The sequence below is a fragment of the Podarcis cretensis genome (genome assembly GCF_951804945.1).
Source record: "Podarcis cretensis genome assembly, chromosome: 8".
Taxonomy (NCBI): domain Eukaryota; kingdom Metazoa; phylum Chordata; class Lepidosauria; order Squamata; family Lacertidae; genus Podarcis; species Podarcis cretensis.
Genome location: NC_137177.1, coordinates 42,503,539 through 42,522,870, shown reverse-complemented (window position 1 = coordinate 42,522,870; position 19,332 = coordinate 42,503,539). Strand labels below are relative to the sequence as shown.

The 19,332-nt window shown below is 41.7% G+C and overlaps 1 protein-coding gene across 1 annotated transcript; it reads left to right on the top strand.

Moving 5' to 3' along the window:
- Window positions 1-318: 318 nt before the first annotated feature.
- On the top strand, window positions 319-19,084 carry PLA2G15 (phospholipase A2 group XV). Its single transcript, XM_079987993.1, has 6 exons — window positions 319-625; window positions 9,936-10,092; window positions 11,814-11,932; window positions 13,063-13,161; window positions 13,860-14,084; window positions 14,700-19,084. Exons 1-6 carry the CDS (start codon window positions 457-459, stop codon window positions 15,209-15,211), a joined length of 1,281 nt encoding a protein of 426 aa, XP_079844119.1. The 5' UTR covers window positions 319-456; the 3' UTR covers window positions 15,212-19,084.
- The last annotated feature ends 248 nt before the right edge of the window (window positions 19,085-19,332 follow it).

Genomic DNA, 19,332 nt, shown 5'->3' with positions numbered 1-19,332 from the left:
ATGCTTTGAGACTGAGCGGATCTGCTCGATCTGCGATTGGTCTTTCCCGGCCGCGGGGAAGAAAGCGAGGGGGGGGGGCAGTGTTTTCTTCAACGTCTTGGGATTTTTGTGTGTGTGTGTGTGTTTTCTATCAATCGACATCTCCGCTCTCAACTTCCCGTACTGAATTCGAGGGTAGGGAAGGAATAGGAGGAGCGCCGGAACGCCTAGTTCTCTCTCATTGGCTATCAGGCAGCCGGTGAGAAGCGGATTGGCTAGCCGTCTCTCCCCCCCCTCGCTTTTATATAGGCCCTTTGGCACCGCGCGCGCCGCCTCAGCTGACAGGCTCCGGCGGTCGGAGGAAGCTCGAGAGGGGAGAGAGCCGTTTTGTTTGTCTCGAGGCGGCGGCGGCGGCGGGACTGGGACTCTGATCGCTTTCGCGGCTCGCTCCTCCGAGGAGGGGCATGAGCTGAGGCGATGATGCGGCCGGCCGGCTCGAGGCGGGGTCGGAGGAAGCAGCTCCTCCCGGACGGGGCTGCCTTCCCCTCGCTGGCCCTTCTCTTCCTGCTGCTCTTCTGCTCGCCTCACGGCGCCTGCTGCCTGCCCCGCAGAGGAAGGAGCTCCCCCGGCCCCCCGGTCGTGCTGGGTAAGGACTGGCCGGGAGGCGGAGTCCTTGTAGGGGTCGGAGAGAAAAAAACGGGCACCTGTGAGGAAAGGTTGCCAGGGCTACAGATCCCCCCACGTGGCTGGGACGAGAAGTTTCCGTGGGGTTTGGGGAGGGGGGGGAAGGCACCCTTCAACTTCAAAAGCCCCCCTGGCTATTCATGGGCGGCGATGTGGAGAGACGTGGGCGAAGGGGGATGTGGGGAGCCTGGAGGTCACCCTCAAGCCCAGAGAGGAAGCAGTAAGTTCTGCTTTATTGGGTGGGGGAAGATATACAGGCTTATTCTGTTCATGCCTTATGTTTGCACTTGATTTTTTAATTAACGTGGTCTACGGTGGAGCTGTGGGTTAAACCACAGAGCCTAGGACTTGCCGATCAGAAGGTCAGTGGTTCGAATCCCCGCGACGGGGTGAGCTCCCCTTGCTCGGTCCCTGCTCCTGCCAACCTAGCAGTTTGAAAGCACGTCAAAGTGCAAGTAGATAAATAGGTACCGCTCCAGTGGGAAGGTAAACGGCATTTCCGTGAGCTGCTCTGGTTCGCCAGAAGCGTTTTGGTCATGCTGGCCACATGACCCGGAAGCTGTATGCCGGCTCCCTCGGCCAATAAAGCGAGATGAGCGCCGCAACCCCAGAGTCGGTCACTACTGGACCTAATGGTCAGGGGTCCCTTTACCTTTACCTAATAGGTTAATTGTGGCCGAAAGTCTCATGGATCCCAAGTCCCCGCTGCATCACAAGCCCAAGCGCACAGTGACTTGCGTTTTGGACTTTTACGAGTGAAGGGGTAGAGGAGGGCTTGAAACATCCTGGAATTGCATGTCTTTTAGGATGAAAGTTATGGGGACTAGGGAGCCTGGGGAGAAGCTTTGAGAGGAGGCAGTAAGCTCTGTGGCTGTAGGTAGAAGGTCCCCAGCAACTGCAGGTAGGGTTTGGAAAGCCAGCTGCCGCCACCACTACCTTAGGTGTAGGTAGTCTTGAACTAGATGGACTAATGGTCTGACTTGGGATTAAAACCACCAAACATTAAAGGCTGTGTTAGTCTAGACTGGAAATGCACACATTTTAGTTCTTCAGTGTTCTCACTTGGAGAAACCAATTACTTGATGCTATCCCAGGCAGGCATGTGTAGGGGGCAGGCAGATGAGTTCACTTGTGCAGCGGATTGGAGGGTTAACTGGCCTGCAGTCTGCCAGGGGCCTGCCAGACTTATGCTGCCATCAGATCCAGAATGCCCAGTGCCTACAAGCCAAACGGGATCTTAAGCAACTAACTACTTTGAATGCAGAAAGTCCTAGATTCAATCCGTGACATCTCCAGATAGCACTGGAAATGTTCCCTGACTGATCCTGTAGAGAGCTGCTGCCATTCAGTGTAGACAGTACTGAGGTAGATGGACCAATGGTCTGAAATTGCATAAGACAGCTTCCTACATTCCACCCTGCATCCTCACTATCACTTAGTCTAACAGCTATGTACCACTGTGATAATATTAACTTTAACCTCCTTCCTGCCAATGTGTTTGTATCCAAGTAAATGAAAATCATTGGACTTAAGTTAGTAATGTACATTGATTTCAGTGTCTACTCTGTATGGCCTAACAGGATACAACCTAGACTAAATGGATAAATAACACAGGAGGTGTTGTAGTCCTCTGCAGGTTACTGGTGTTTTTCTTCATTTGATTCTTCAGATATTTGGCTTAAGCGACATTTATTTATTATTGGTGACATTTATTTTTAACAAACATTTACAACAGTGATGCCAACCCTGATACCAATATTAAGGAAAAACTATGGCTTTTCTTATGTTGTGGGATAAAACCAGTAGTGAATAGAGTTGTGTTAGAAGAGTTAGTGTGCAAGGAAGGTGCCAGTATTCCTTGAGAAAGCATGTGGGGTGGCAGTTCATCTGGTAAAAATTCTACCAATAGTAGAAGCACCAGGAAGGAGGAATTTTGTGTTTTAGTATTTTATGAGCTGTTGAATTTATAGAATTACTCTGTTTTATACAATATACTCTGGGGGCAGGGGTGGGAGCAAAAAGGGAATCAGAAGCCACTGAGAGATCAAGTAATACTAGCCAGCATAGGTCTCTGTTAAATGAGCTCAATTCAGTTAATATAAAGTTCATAGATTTCACCAAACTGTGTTCTTCACATACACAAATTGTTGTAGTTTTATAAGTAGGAAATACACACATCTAAAAGCGTATACTATGTTTATTTTGGCATTAGGAAACCTTGCCTGTTGACTAGATCTTGACCCGCTTCAAAATGAAACATAATCTTATTTATCTTCAGTTATTTGTGTAGAGCAGAATGACAGATTAAATGTAGGCAGTGTTCTGACTACTGCAGACTTTAATCATGCAGGTATGTGTTCACAGAATAGAAACAATAAATAGCTCTTTAAACTGTTGCATTGCGATCAGCCAATAGCAGAGGTTAGCTGTTACGGGGTCATTGAGACAAAGGCTGATTATCTTTTAATAATTTTCACTATTGTTTAAAAGGATATGTCATATTGAGAGACCTGATTAACAGAATCAAATAATGAAATGAATTTACATGTGTGAATTTCTGAGGTTGTGGAGTGGCAAACAGTTTGCCTATGTGTCTCTTTATGGAGATGAGCCTTTACCAGCTCTCTCTTCTTTCTTGTTTTCCACAAAGGCTAAACAATGTGCTTTGACATTTAATCCAGGGCTGGCGTCAACTGAGATAAAGCGACCAGTGAAATATCTGCAGATCTAATATCAGACTTCAGCCACATGAGAAATAAATGAGTTAAAATAAGTCATGTGCTAGACAGATGCTCACTATGGGGCTTTAATGCAGCTGGTAATAAATCCAATATGGGCAAGCAGATGACAATCAACATATCTTGTTTATATGAAGATTCAAATAATATAAACAACACCCTGGTCCTTTGTTTATGGGAGCATTAATTTCCTGTTTCTGTCAGAATTGGGAACACACCAGTTACTAATTTTTTTGTCTTCCCATGACTGACTGATCTTGGATACAATCAACTCACAACTTATGAACCTGCACAATCGCAGCTTTATGTGCCTGGTGGCTGGCCAGCATGCAGATCACAGCTCACAGAATAATAGAGTTGGAAGGGACCCTGAAGATCATCTGTGTCCAATCCCCTGCAATTAAACGGACACAAGGTGGAGAGTTTAAACGCTCTTTCTGTGCTGGGTTTTCCCATGATGAAGAGAGCTTTTAAGCTCTTTGCCTTGCTTACTGAGCTCTGGGAAGATCTCGCACAGGCTCTGGGAGCCACCCGGCGCCTGTGTGAGAGCCTTTCAGAGACCAGTAAGCAAGACACAGCTTAAAAGCTCTCTGCGTTGCATGAGGGACAAGCCAGCTCCAGAAAAGTAGAGATGGTCATGCAGGTGGGGTTAGTAAACCGTTTCCCTAAATTTAAGCCATTTACTATTTACAAGTTTTGTGCTGCAAAACACCTGTGAAAGTGTGAAAATGAAAAACATCAGCAACAAAAAATCCCACAAAATCTATAGATTCTTGCAGTTGAGCTGTTTTTTCCTTTTGTCCATTGTTAACTTGTTGGGGTAAAGAAATATTCCATGTGGTTTTCCAAGCCGAACCTTCCTCCCAAAAAGCAACAAAACCCAGTCCAGGGAAACAGATAATAGTCCTACTTCTGACACATCACACATGGCTTCATTTTGGGACATTTTACCACACTGACATATTTAAATAGACTTGGGTAGAAAAAATGTCTTATGTTATCCCAAGTCAGTTTGGGAATTGCTTGGGAGGGGGGACGACGACGACAACAAAAAAAGAAACCTACCACCACCTACCCCAGAAAGCTGTCTGTGTCTCTTTTTTAATTGTCTTGGTTAGTTCCTATATGCATAGGTCAAATAGGGTTGTGCAAGCATCAATTAGGGATGAGTAGTTAATGGGCTACTTAAAAAGCAAACGAAACCAACAGCAATCCTCTTAATATTTTGCTTCTTTCCTCACTCTAGGGGTTTCCAGATGCTTAACTGGTGAATTTCAAATGATGAAAGTAAATGTAAATTGGCCTTTGGACTGTGGTCAAAGATCTGCCTGCTCATACTGCAAGAGACTGCATAACTAGTGTTCGTTTTTTGGGTTCCTGTCTTTGCATAGGTTTTATCTCTATCTATAACCTACGCATACAAGTGCAATTTGTTCCTGTAGCAGGTTGCTTACATAAACAACCATGCCCATCTTGTATTAAGGAGTAGAGCCACATTCTTTTTTACTTGGTGATTGCTTCTTGGCCATCACCGTTCTCTTGAATAATTGTAATCTCTTTACTTGACTTAGTAGGATAAGAAGCTTTCTGTGATCCACTTGGTCTGCTCTTCCTTCTTTGAAATTAAATCATCACCTCTCAAACTGGCAGTTAGCCATGGAGGTAGTTGCAGGTGGAGGTACAGAACATGCATTGTGGCACCTTGTTAGGAAGATTAATTTCAGTGATAGTTATTATTGACTGATTGCCCCATGATTTAATGTATAGCCACAGCACATTTGTGGTGGCTAAAGTGTTGCTAACTTTTAGTATGAGATGCTGAGCATCATTTTGTAGTGGACAATCTTGTTACCACCACCAGTTCCATTTCATACATGTCCTTGGAATAGATCCACTTTTGCATTTTAAAAACAATATAATTTACCCACACTTCATGTAGTTTGCACAGGAGAATAGTAAGTTAGGCTGTGCTCCAGTGATACTGCCTACCAGAACTGTAGCTTCCTTCTTCCATATGCTTCCTTACTGTTGTACTTTTCATTGACTTTTAAGCACTTTTCTTGATGTTGTGCAATATTCACATTATTTTCAGACTTTCTACCGTTAGGAAGCACTATCCATACCAACTTGTCTGCCAAGTAATGTATAAGTTTGGCAAAAGGTCCTGGATCACATTCTAGGGGCTCATACTTTCTCATTGCAAGCTCCTGCATTGCCCTGTGCAGGAACCAGTAGAAGAAAAGCAAGTAAGATCTTTAGCTTTCTGTTGCAACAGTGTCCCCACCCCTTCCTCTGCTGCAAGGAGGTAAGGACCCAGAACAAAGGTGTGTAACAGCTTTTAAAGGCTTTAGAAATTTCCCGATCCCTTAGCCCAGAGGTTAAGGGACCATTTCAACCTTTTTGAGTCCACAGCTCCCTTGACCAACTACATTCTTTCTGCGGCACCCCAGTGGGGCTCAGGAGTCTGGACATGTCACCTCTTCCCTCAGAGCTGGCAGCCTTTCACCCTTTATCGAACATCCTCCCTTGTGGAGTGTTTCCTCAGCCTTCTCTTCTCTCCACTCCCCTCTCCTTGGGAGACCTCTAGGTAGCCACAGCTGCTGCTGGTGGTCTCTGATTCTTTTCACTGGTCTCTGACTGCCTGTTCAACTCCCAGAACCATTTGACAACCAAGGGGTGACTTCCGATTGGCTGCAGGAGCTTCCTGCACTCAGTTGGAAGCTGCGGAAGCAGCGTCGGATGTTCGGCTTCCAAAAAACGTTCGCAAACTGGAACACTCACTTCTGGATTTGTGGCATTCAGGAGCCAAAACATCCAAGTACCAAGGCATTCAAGAACCAAGGTCTGACTGTACAAGCATCAGTCTACAATAGAAATTTGAGAGCCTGGCTTGTCTCCTGTTTATCAAAATACTGTACCTGATAATGCTTGCTGACTGCATTATCCTGACCAGTCTGGGCTGTTTTTTGAAATGGTAAATAGCCTAGTTTCTGAAACCATTGTTACAGACCTCCCCTATTTATGCACAAAATATGCTCTTTTGACAGATTTTGAAGGATATGTAAGTGAATAGAAATACGTGGAAAGATTTTTCCAAGATACTTCTATTGCAGAAGAAATATTTGAGGTCATTAAGAGAGTCAAGATGAGTTTGGCATTGCTGTGTGTACTCAGATGAAGTGTATTTATTTTTTCAGGGAATATTTCCTAATTTTGAAAGGTGAAAGATTTGTTTTCTGTGGAGTGGGGCCTGCTATGTGTGTGCACCTTAATGTTATTATAATATAGTTACAGTTGCAAGCAGGGAGGACCTATTCTCAGGCAATGTGCTAGTTGTTGTATCAAACTGTATCAGGAACTTGACCTCAAGAATATCTGCTTTTAATTTTCTTTTAATTTTTGTCGCAGGGCAGCATGCTTGGACATAGTGTTTTATAGTCATAAAGGAAAATGCCTGACAGGCAAGTACCGTATTTCAGATTTTTGAATACAGTGCCAAGCTTTGTAGCAGCTGGAAATAAAAGCTTACTTCAGCACATTAGTGCATAATCTATGTAGATCCAGATCCAGTTTGATACCATTGATTTGAAACAATACTATTTTCAGTCTATAACTCCTGCTACAAATTATACTAACTGACGCAAGCTTTGCTCTTGGGTAAGCAAGTAGGTTGGAATCGTATCAAGGGTGGTGTATTTATAAACATTCATAAGGATCTCTTTGCTCATTCTGCTATGTACTACTTATTTAAAGGAACTTCAGTGCTTTTAAGCAAACTGTTCAGCTTTGTTATTTTTCTTTTCATTTACATTAATTCCTGAGGGGGGGTTTAAGCAAGTACATTTTAGGATCAGAGTTGGTTTGCTGGATCACTTACTAAGGGTTTGAATTGACTTTTTGCTAAAATTCTTAGGAACATAAAGGCCAAACTACACACGACAGCAATGCAACACAATCCACAGTTGGCTGTGTAGAATTCCTAGGAAGCCAGCCAATGGTCAAGTTTTAATATGATGTGGGCCAGATGGGGATGGGGTACTTAACCTTTCCCTCCCTAGCTTCATTTCAGCTGTTTTAAACTTTAAGGTTTAGATTGCTACTGCAAGATGAAACACTGAGAACAAGTGGTTAGAATGTGGGGTTGAGAGCACAGGAAGGGCTCAGCACTCACTTGACATTTCTGTGCTTTAAATCATGCAAATATTCCTCTATAACAATTGATCAGTGATCTCCTTTAGACTCTGGTCTAAAGTTTGTAGTTTGGCCCTAAACAAAGCTATTTGGGTATTCATTTTCTTAAGCTCCTCTCCATTGTTTGACTCAGGTTGGCAGCTGGGTGTCTGTGGCAGGGTTTGTTTACTCATGCACTCTTCAGAGGAATCTGCACATCATGTGACTGCCCTTCTAGTCCTAATTATAACATAGAAGCTTCTTGCAAAATAAACAACCCTGAATTGTAAGTGGTTTTATAAACTCTTCATCTTGTTCAACAGTTACGGGAGACTTTTCCACGACTCCTGGGAAACAGAAGCTGCAAAAATAAAGAGTCCTGTTTCTTGAAATTAGAAAACTTGAGAACTGCCCACCATGAAGAAAACATGCTCAAATCCATGTTATAACAGGCAGAGGGAAGGTGAATCAAGTTCTAAATCCCCAGCCAGTTTACAAGTGCAAATATTTAAGACACTTAATTGTACCAGATTTTTAAATGCCTAATGAATAGTAGCTCCATCCATCCCCCACACCTATTTATGTCAATTCTTCCTTCAGCTCCTTGAAACTAGTTTTGGTTTATATAGTTTCTATTTAGGTGGGAAAACCTTCAAGATTGCAACATTGAAAAGAAAATGTTTTTGCTAGGGTGGTAATTCTGTATCTACCTTTTTGTTGTCTGCTCTAAGAATAGTACTATTAGTAAATACATGAGATGCATTTGATTGTGTCTTCCAGCCCTGGATAGACATCTGAGTCAAAGCAGCAAACAGAGATAGGGAAAGCAGTCAAACTGCCTGGCGCGTGATCTTGTCCAGATAATACAGGATGAGACCTTGAAAATGTTTTTAGGAGAAGGTTGCCTTGCAGGCTGGCTAGTCAGCATCCATATGTCGGATGGTGGGCAGTGAAGAGATAATTAAGGCATATTTGCCCTGGTGACTTTCCAGAAGCTTCAGGGACCACAGACTGCAGCCGCCTAACTTCTGACATGGCTTGAGTTGCTGGGAGCTCTTGCATCTGCCAGACATGTACTAGGAGTGATTTGTGGAACATGTAACAAATAATTTTTTTAAAAAATGTGTTTTTCTTGTAAAATAGCTAGTGAAAAGTAAATGAAGAGAAAAAAAGTGTTAACTCATTTAATGGAATTATCATAGTCTTGATCGAAATGCAAACTAATATTGAAGAAGTGCCTAGTTGGCAGCTATTTTACAGGAAGCAAGCATATTTCCTTACATTAAGACCAATGTTCCTGTTACATTAAGTTCTTGTATTCATTTTCAATATTAAGTCAATAATCAGTTTTGAGGGAAGTGTCTATAATGGTCTATATACAAAGCAATGCCAAATACACTTGTCCATGCAGTTTTTATTCAACCTAATTTCAGAAGCAATTGAGATGATAAAATATATCACATTGTGCTGAGAAAAGAAACTGTTTCATGACTGTTGAATTCCATTCTCCATAAATTCTATCCAATCTGACATGAATGATGCCTGCTTTGGGCAATGTAAATGTTTGCTGATGAAAGGGATGGGGCATGAGGAGGAGGGACTGTCTTGTATATGTAGAAGTGCCTTTAACATTTTTTATAGAATTCATTTTGTTTTTATGTTGTGGAGTTTTCTGTTTTTATACTGTAAACTGCTCTGTGATCTTGGGTGAAGGGTGATATATACATTTAATTACTATAATGAATAAATAAATAATTGTGAATATTTATTGCATTCTTCCTTTCCTTCAGGTCAGAAATAGTATAAAAGTAGCATAAAGCACAGTTGATGTGTATAATAGTGGAAAATATAAAGCAAACAAAAATTGTGATAAATAAGCTGACAGATCGGTTTTATGTAATGTAGGTGGGAGGTTCCATGAAAGGGATTCTCGGTTGCAAAATCTTCTAATAATAATTTTGAAGGCACTTTTTTCCTTGCATAGTTAAAAATGCATAGTGTGCTAAAATAGTTTGAAACAGTCAATTTAACTCCCATTTGTTGAGATAACAAGTTTCTCCCCCACCGAACATAATCTGAACTCAGAAGTATTTACATTTCTTAGAATATCAAGCATCACAAGAGTGTGATAATTCTTACAGGTCAGCCAACAGGCTTGGAGACTGAGTAATTTCCAGGCTACTGTACAATAGTGCTGAGGCCATTTCTCCACAGAACTGTGATTGCTTTACAGAGTGTAGCATTTTTTAAGTAATAAAACCTCAATGCATTTTAAAACCAAGTGTAGCTTTGGGGTGGGAGTAAAAATGCCTGAGCAAAACCACAGCACTTGATGTAACTCTTCCCTTCCTTTTACCGTTACAGTGCCGGGAGATTTGGGTAACCAGTTAGAAGCAAAGTTGGACAAACCTTCTGTGGTGCACTACCTCTGCTCCAAGAAGACAGAAAGTTACTACACATTGTGGCTCAATTTAGAACTGCTGCTTCCCGTTATCATTGACTGTTGGATAGATAATATCAGGTGGGTCATAGCACTGTTAAAAGGACTTGGTTCTGTGTAAAAATGGGACTTAAATAATTTGATTCTTTTTTGAGTAGCAAGAAGTACCCAAATTGTATGAGATCTAGGGACATTCAAGCTGAGATCCCAAACCACACAGAAGGCAATGTGGGAAAGTCAGTAGGATCAGAATTCAAATCCTGGCTCGGCTATTATGTGTAGCAGCCAGAAAACTATGAAATCTGTATGCAGTTTGTCACTTTTGAGGAACACATGTCCACAGCAGGAAACTACAGTAATTGGCAGCAGGTTTAGGCTACAATCAAACAGTGCAAAATATGTGTACGTGCCATGGATTCACAATTTCCCATTTCAGTATAGGAAATGTGTTTGTGTGTGAAACAGAATCATTTAGTTCCATCCTTGTCCCTCTGGAACAATTTTCATGGTGATTCCCTGCCAGTTACTCTCATGGTTTGTGTTCTAAATTTTGTTAGCAAAGACTGTGGCTTGATATGCTGTAGGAATTGAGCCAGCATTCAAAAAGGTGGTAGTTTGACATTGGCAGGAATCCAGTCATGAAATACTACCTGCATACATAAAAGTTCAAATAGCTGTTGAATCATAGAATTGTAGAATTGGAAGGGACCCCAAGCATCATCTAGTCCACCCCCCTGCTGTGCAGTTAAAGCTCAGTTAAAGCATCCATGACAGATTACCATCCCACCTTTGATTAAAAAGTTCCAAAGAAGGAGAGTCTGCCCCTTCAGAGGGAGTCTATTCCACTGTCAAACAGCTCTTACTATCAGAAAGTTCTTCCTCATGTTTAGTCAGAATCTCCTTTCTTGTAACTTGAAGCCTTTGGTTCGGGTCCTATCCTCTTAAGCATGAGAAAACAAGTTTGCTCTGTCTTCCATGTGACCACATGAATAAACTGTTATCCTTGAATCTGCTTGTTACTCAACTTGCATTATGCCTTTTTAACACTTCATTGCTGTCTTGTATTGCATATCAGAATGTTAACTATGAGTTAATGATAAATTAAATGCTTCCTTGGACCCAGAGGTCTCTCAAAAAGCAAACACTACAAATGCTATATTACATCCCTTTTCTTATTGACACAAGTCTGTAGACCTCATGTTACCAAGGCATTGGTTAACATTTCTCCACTTACCTGCCAGAACAGTCAAAGCAGAATGATTAATTACCTTATTTGCTTATGACAAAAACATATGTCCCGCACTCAAGTTGAGGACTCTAGCCAAAATCATCAGGTGCATTTTAAGGCAAACTGCTGGAACTTGTCTACATTACAGGGAGTGGAGGAAGGGATAGCTCTAGGAAGGGAGATATTGTATGGCAGCAAGAACAAGGCCAACCAATTGTTTGCAACTGGGCTGCTTCAGTACCTAGCAGCTAAGTGGATATTGTTCTTATGCTATATTAAGTCTGTCTGAGAAGCTTTGTTGAAATAACCTACTTAAAGCTGTCTTACCAGTATCTTAACCCTTTTTGCTAAAACTCTGCTTATGGCTATATTAGTAAAGAAAGCTTATCTCTTCCCTCTAGACCTGCAGTATGCTGCACATTGGACTTAACCCCTTACTGGTTTAATTAGTGTATGTGTGCATCAGAAAACAAGTTTTCAAAGTCCATTTATTGTGCACCTTTTGTGTACCTGATAATTCAAATGTATAGACTCCCATTCAAATTTTGGTCTTGATACTGATATTTTCCCCCAGGCTAGTATACAATCGAACAAGTGGATCCACTGGGCCACCAGATGGGGTGGATATCAAAGTCCCTGGATTTGGACAGACTTTCTCCTTGGAATTCCTTGACCCTAGTAAAAGAAGTGTTGGTATGTATTTTTCACCTAATCTGATCTCATTTGGACTCTTGGCAGTGGTAGTGTCAAGTCTCAAATATGCATACATGAAACATACTGGCAAAGTAGTCCCTTCCCCTAAATGTCCTTGGACAAAAACCACAATAATTCCAGAGATGGAGAATAGTTCCTGAGATTTATTCTCTGTGTGCCTTTGTTTGAATTTGATGGAAAGAGCTCACACTTTTCTGATTGGAAGGCTGGGAGAAGAACTAATCTGTATTATACATAGGCCCAAGCATGTAATTTAGGAAGGGACATAGGAAGCTGCCTTGTACTGAGTCAGGATTTTTCTAGGGTTTCAGACAAGTGTCTCTCCTAGCCTTACCTGAATATGATGAGCTATGGCTGTTCCCCAACTTGCCTATGTACATATTGCCATTTGTAGTGCAGTCTATTTGATTTAGAATGATTCTTCCTTGTAGTAAATGTAACATTCAAGTCTGATATCAGAAACAGAAATAACAATGCCCCCATCATGCCAGGGTTATTTAGATGGCATTTCTTGCCCTCACCCTTGGTGTTAACTTTCAGCCTTCACTTCCTGGCAACAGAGTGGAAATGTGCTCAGCCCATGATAGAGGCAACCATGTTAAACTATGTTAGTTATGGAAACACAGTTCAGTACTCTACCAGCTGCTAAGGTCAGTACCATCTTACCTGGTATTAGGTCAGAGAAAATTTAAGTGGAACAAAACCAGACTGCATCAAAGGTGAACTGACAACCATCTCTGAGTGCTCATTTCCAACAGCTGTGATCATATAGGTTCTTTAGGTTCTTCCTGTGGTCATGTACCCTCATAGATTAAAACATAGAGCAAATTGGCCACTCAGGAATGAACAGTTGTTGGAACATCTTGTCCCAGATGGCTTGAAAATGAATGTCATCTCCAGATTGTGATTTCAGAATTGTTGATGAACGTAACTGACACTGTAATTGTTTATAACTGAAGAATGATTAATTTGAACAAATTAACTGATAACATGTTGTAACCAATATGGGAGTTGGCTTAAAAAGGCCCTGAAATTTTAACATTACATAAAGGGCAGTGTTACTTGGGCCTGCGGTATCGTTGTGATTCAATTTCTTCTTTTGGCCATAGGTACCTACTTCTATACACTGGTGCAGACTCTGGTGGACTTGGGCTATCAACGGGATGAAGATATTAGAGGCGCTCCCTATGATTGGCGGAAGGCACCAAGTAAATAAATCTTCATCTATTGGGTTTAGGGTTACAGAGCAGAATGAACTGTGGCTCATGCAAACACACAATTTGTGGTAATCAAGTTTTTCCAAGGCTTACAAGTTCAACCTATTTAGCCCCTGATGCAACTGAATGTCACCTGATAGTTAAATAGTTACAGGGTTGTTTAAAAACAAGTCTTGGTGACCTTTCTACTTCATACAGCCAAGATGGTGCAACAAGCCAAATTGTTACTGAAGAGCTGCGTTGGAATCCTGGACAGTAGACATTGATACAGGGTGTTGTTAAAGTCACCCACCATCCATGCAAATCAGTGCTTTTTAATGGGGCCATTTCACATTTTCATTTCCCAGTCACTGAGATGCAGAAGTCAAGTGGTGTACATGCATGTGTGAACAAAATCATTCTCTTTGCAGCCTGTGTCAGATTATACAATCAAGACACACTTTCTTTTAACCTTAGACTCATAGAATTAAGAACAAACAAATCTGAGAGACTTTTGTCTTGAATGTTGGGGAGCAAGTCTGAAAGGTTAAGGGAATTGTGGGCAATGGGGGAAAAACCTATCCAAAACAGTGCACGTGATCTTCTACAGCTTTCAGTTCAGTGTTAAATGTTTTAAATAAAATGACAATAGAGATACTTAATAAGCTCATTCAGTTAATGGGATAAATGATCTGCCTTCCTCCTTCTAGATGAGAATGAAGACTATTTTGTGGCCCTCCGGAAGCTGATAGAGATAATGTATGAAGAATATGATCAACCAGTGGTTTTAATTGCCCATAGCATGGGGAATATGTATGTTCTCTACTTCCTCAGCCATCAGCCTCAAGACTGGAAAGACAAATACATAAGGGACTTCATTTCACTTGGTGCCCCGTGGGGAGGAGTGGCAAAAACTCTACGTGTTCTAGCATCAGGTAAATGTCTCCAGCTTGCGGGGTGGTGGTGGTGGTGGTTTCCATTAAAAGGGACAGGGGTTTGTGGTGCAACTTGAACATGCTTAGCTACATCTAGATGTACTATTGTAATAAATAGCTACAGTCTTCATCCTAAAACCAGCTTTTGGTTGAAGAGAGCCATCCTGAAACAGGCATTGGAGGACAAGCAATCTTTGAATTTCCAGGATGATTGGATTCAATAATTGTGGGAAGCTACTGATGGTCTTAAGTACTGATGTTGTTCAAAGCCAACTCCTGCCTAATTTTAAAGATAGGGAGGCAGAGTCCTTAGATAGCAGGTAATATATTTATCTGTTACGAAATCATCAAGGTAAATCTTTCGATTACATGAAGTTATTTATATTGTATGACAGTTTGATATGGCAGTAGTTTTCCTTGGATTATGCTATCTTTGGCATCAAATATTTTTACTGTTGCCCTCCATGTCAGGGCTTGAAGAGTACAACCTAATAAGTGTAAAATGATTCAAACTATACTTTAGTTTTGGTCTGTGTCATGAGTTTATAACTACTGGATTATGGGTTTATATGACAACATGTGATCACTAACCAGATAATACTTTTAATGCCTCAGGTGACAATAATCGGATCCCTGTCATCAGCTCCCTCAAAATCAGAGGCCAGCAGAGATCTGCAGTGTCAACCAGCTGGTTGCTCCCTTACAACTACACCTGGTCTCCAGAGAAGATCCTTGTCAGCACTCCATTTGCTAACTATACTATTCAGGATTACCAAAAGTTTTATACAGACATTGGCTTTGAGGATGGCTGGCTCATGAGAACAGAGACCGAATCCTTGGTCTACAATATGATTCCTCCAGGGGTGCGCATACACTGTCTTTATGGTACTGGGGTGGAGACACCAGAGTCATTCTTCTATGACACCTTTCCAGACAAGGATCCTAAGATCTTTTATGGTGATGGTGATGGAACAGTGAATTTGCGAAGTGCCTTGCAGTGTCAGAAGTGGGTGGGCCAGCAGAAACAGAATGTGACACTCTATGAGCTTCCAGGGAGTGAGCACATTGAAATGCTCTATGATGCCAATACAATTTCCTACGTAAAAAAAGTTCTCTTTGGCTCATGACACAATGCATAATACCCTCTTCTGACATGACACTTGAAGGGCCTTTTAAGGCAGGGAGGAAGAATGACTATTTTGGACAACCCTATTTAAAGCCTGCTTGACTTGTTTGGGCCTTGTTTGAAATGTTGCTGTCAATTAATGATCACTTGTCTCTTTGATTAGTGCTCATAACACACTGTGGTGTCCTACATACAAAAGGCTCATTCCAGCTGTATTTAGTGCAATCCCAGTGCCCATCTTTGTGAAGAATGTGCTGCACTTGTTCTCTGGGATGTGGGGAAGGGCATAGATGAGCTGTAATATAAAGAAAAGAACAATAACACAACCTTTTCTGAAGGGTCACACATACTGGGCAATTGTTGCCAGCTGGGAAGCTAGTATTAAGTGAAGTCCCAGCAGCAGCTTTTTGGTTTTATTTAAGTTGGCTTGATCCTTGCTGGAGCAAGGCGGAGGTCAATGGCTGAAGACAGCAAGGTTTTCTTTACTGCTGTAACTTGGATATTTCCAGTTGGCTGTAGATCTAAGAATTGACAGAGTAGATATTAAGGAGATGGTCTCTGTTTTGCTGTGATCAGTTGGCTGTCTCTTGAGTATTTGCCAACCATTGTTCAGAAGCCAGTGCTGTGACAAGTGCTATTTTAGCCAGATGCCTTCCTTCCATGATCTGGATTGTCTAAAACACAGGCTGCCTTCCAGCAACGCTTAGCATTGTGGAGCAAAATAACAGCCTAAACTGTTCTTGTTACTGGAGACTTCTTAAAGATGGAGCTGATGGTAAAGCTAACTCTTCCCAGAAATTTTGGTATTGTAACTTGGTTGTCATGTTTCGTTGGAGTCTCCTTTTCTTGTACTGTAATCCTCTTCCAAATTCTATTTCCTTGTCCCCTATGGAAGATCAAGCCTTGTACCATATAACAAAATGGCATGGGGCAAAGGTGCTCACGTTCCTGATTCAGGAGTGTAATGTGCAACCATAATTGCAGGAAGTGCCCGTAAAAAAAGCACCAACCTTCATCTGAGGCAGTGCAGGGCAGACTGCAAAAAAAGAGAGGCTCAGCTGACCCCATAATTGCCTGTTAGCTGCTGGGTTGGCCATCTATTGGCAATCCCTCCTTCCAGAGCAAAAGGTTTAGTATTCATTCCTGCTGCTTCTGCCCACCCAGAGAACAGCTTGTGACCATCTCCTCAGTTAACTAACCAGCATAAGTGTCTAGCCAACATGGCACAACCAAACTCTCCTGCCTTGAGCTCAGTATATGTTTGGGATACAAGTTTCTGCATCGTTATCTATGTCTGGTTAGCCCCTGTGTTGAAACATTAAAAGAACCCAAAAGGGGGTGGTACGTCAATTGTTGATGTCATAAGGGACACTTGTAATAGGGGGCTGACTTGAGATTTGTGCCAAATACTCCAATTTGAGAGTAAGAGTGACCTGGAAATCTGAATTTTGTTCTGAGGAACTTGCATTGAGCCTGACCTCTTAGTAAGCAAGTGCACAGAGCAACAGATGTGGACACGTTTACCATTCATATTTTTCTAATCTTCAGACTTTTTCCTAACTAGACAATGAGATCACACAGAATCTGCAGTGGTAGCTTACAGTCTGCAAGTATATTTTTCCGTTACTGGTATGGTGTAACATTTTTATATAGTCTCTGTCAAGCTTCTAGGTTTTCTAGATTGTGTATTGCTACATTGTAGTAGTTTTAGCATAATATTGGTCCTCCAAGAAACAAAATATTTATCAAAGTATTTATTGCCTTATGGAATGTGCAATCCTGTTCATTGAATTTCCTGTTTTTCAGTAATGCCAGTAACCATTTTAAACAAGGCCACTGGTGATCACTGTGGGCATGGCAATAACATAACCTCTGAAAGTTTCCAGCAGACATTGTTCTACGCCTTGCACTCTGAGAGTGCCTCCTCAAGCCATGTCTTTGAATTGTCAGCATCAATCTGCTTCTGTTTGTTCTGTAGCTGCAAGTTTCATTTGGGAATGCTTCTGATTGCAAATCTGACTTGCTAAACTGACGCTATACTTAATTATAGCTCTAAGATTGGTTCCACCTTGTCTGTTGCTCCCCATCCTACCCATATCAGTCTTATGGCCTCAAGGTACCATTATTCTTGGTGCCATGTAGATGGCTGGGTCCATGTGGGTGACACTGGGTTCCTTTTCCCTGCCGAGTTATTTCTTACTATTTGGCCTCACACATTCACAGGGAAATCCACATTCAGCACAACATCACTTTCATGGAACATTCTGAAGGCTAGGGCTTGCCTTAATGGTCTGTTTAGGACTGTTACAGCAGAGAACAGGAAACGAGTGTGACAGATCTTCAGAGACTTGCTAATTTACACTTCATATAGAGCTAACCATACATAAGCAAAAGCACAGGTCTCTGATTCCTGAGTAGGATCCAATTTAAATTACAGCACAGGGGGTGCCAGGCTGGGGGAGTGATAGAGGTGAAGGTAACAAGAATGTGTTGATTTACTTGTGCTTAGGCTTAGTTTTAGTTGGGGATGAGGACTAAGGGGTTAAACCAAAGGCCACATGTATATTCAGAGTGCGCTCCTACTGTATGTGTGCCTTCCATGCTTTGGCCTTGCATCATATTGTCCAGCTGTAGCTGGTAACTGGCATCTGTTGCTGTGACTTCCAGCCCCATTCTTATGTGCCCTGTAATACTTCTGTCCCACCTGCATTTCATTCTTAATACACAGTGCAATCAAAATGTCACCTCTTCATTTCTCCCTTCTCATCTGTTCTGATCAATCTCATACACCTGCCTCCCGTCGTTGGTTCCAGGCCATTGGTGGTTTATTTATCAATGCTTGTGCCAGCTGCCTGCTGTAAAATTAAATATGGCCAAGTATCATTAGCTGTCCCACTGGGGCTTCTTCTGGTTATATGACAGTCTTACAGTCTTTCTCTTCTATATTTGGCTTTGTATCGTATTGTGGCTTTTTTGTTATGTTTTTATCCTTTAACTGATAACAGAATGGGAAAAGCTATATTGGATTAGATTTTGCCATTTATATCCACCATTTAACATTGTGAATGATGGTTATTCCTAAATTCGGTGGTGAAGTACTGATTGAACTGGAGCTTCCTGTAGATCATAGCCAGGGAGCCACAAATTGTGCAGTTAATTTCCTGAAGCTCACATTTTTCAAACAACAATGTGTCTGTGTCCCTCTTTCAAACTGCTTTTGAAACTAGAGTTTTAAAGCATTCTATTTATCTTGGGAATCAACAATTCAAAGTCAAATTTTCACTGGGCACGATGATCCTAAAATGTGTCTTTGGGTTCTGGTTGCTGCTGTCAGTCTGTGAAAGCACATGAGAGACACGTTCTCCAACAGCTTGCCTCTTCATGCTATCTCTTGGTATCCCCAATTATTACAAATATTTTCATTTTTCATGTCCCTGCAACTTTGCTCCCCAAAACCAAAATACTTTTAAGGACCAAATGCACTACAACTGATATGTAGAGAGTGCTGGATGCAACTTCAACTGCTTAAAATATAGATAGATAGATGCTGCTGCTGCTGCAAGGTTTTAGGGCTACTATGTGATTCTGCTAGAAAGAGTAGATTTCACCATTGAGCAATAAGTGAAACGGAGCTTGCAGGCCAAAGTCAAGAATTCTAGCCATGAAGCTAGTTTTTGGAGTACATAGTGTTTGAGGTGTTCAAAAATTCAGGGACTGAGCAATTACTTCTCTGCTTAACAGTATTTAATATAGAACACTGCCTGGGAAGGCCTGTTGTTTTTCTATACACCTTCCTCTTTGTGTGAATAAGTTCAGTATTGACAATTTGATTATCATACTTTGATAACATAATAAAGTGAATCAAATGCTAAAAGTTTCCTGTGCCTCTCTTTTGTGCTTTTCAAACACAGAATATTTAACAGCAACCGTCTGCTCTATAGCATACAGTTTACAGACCTTGCCCAGAGAGCTCATAACAAAGAAGGGCACTGTAGGCGATGGACAATACCCAACTGGCAACTAGTTGGTTCACTCTTTACCTGTGCATGGTCTGAAGGCTCGTCATCAGGTTTATTCATGCGCTGCTTTTCAAAATCATGCCCAAAGCAGCTCACAAGGACA

Coding starts and splice junctions, on each gene's coding strand:
- PLA2G15 (XM_079987993.1), top strand. CDS start 457: ATGATGCGGCCGGCCGGCTCGAGGCGGGGTCGGAGGAAGCAGCTCCTC. Junction 10,093..11,813: donor TGTTGGATAGATAATATCAG/GTGGGTCATAGC, acceptor ATTTTCCCCCAG/GCTAGTATACAATCGAACAA. Junction 14,085..14,699: donor TCTACGTGTTCTAGCATCAG/GTAAATGTCTCC, acceptor TTAATGCCTCAG/GTGACAATAATCGGATCCCT.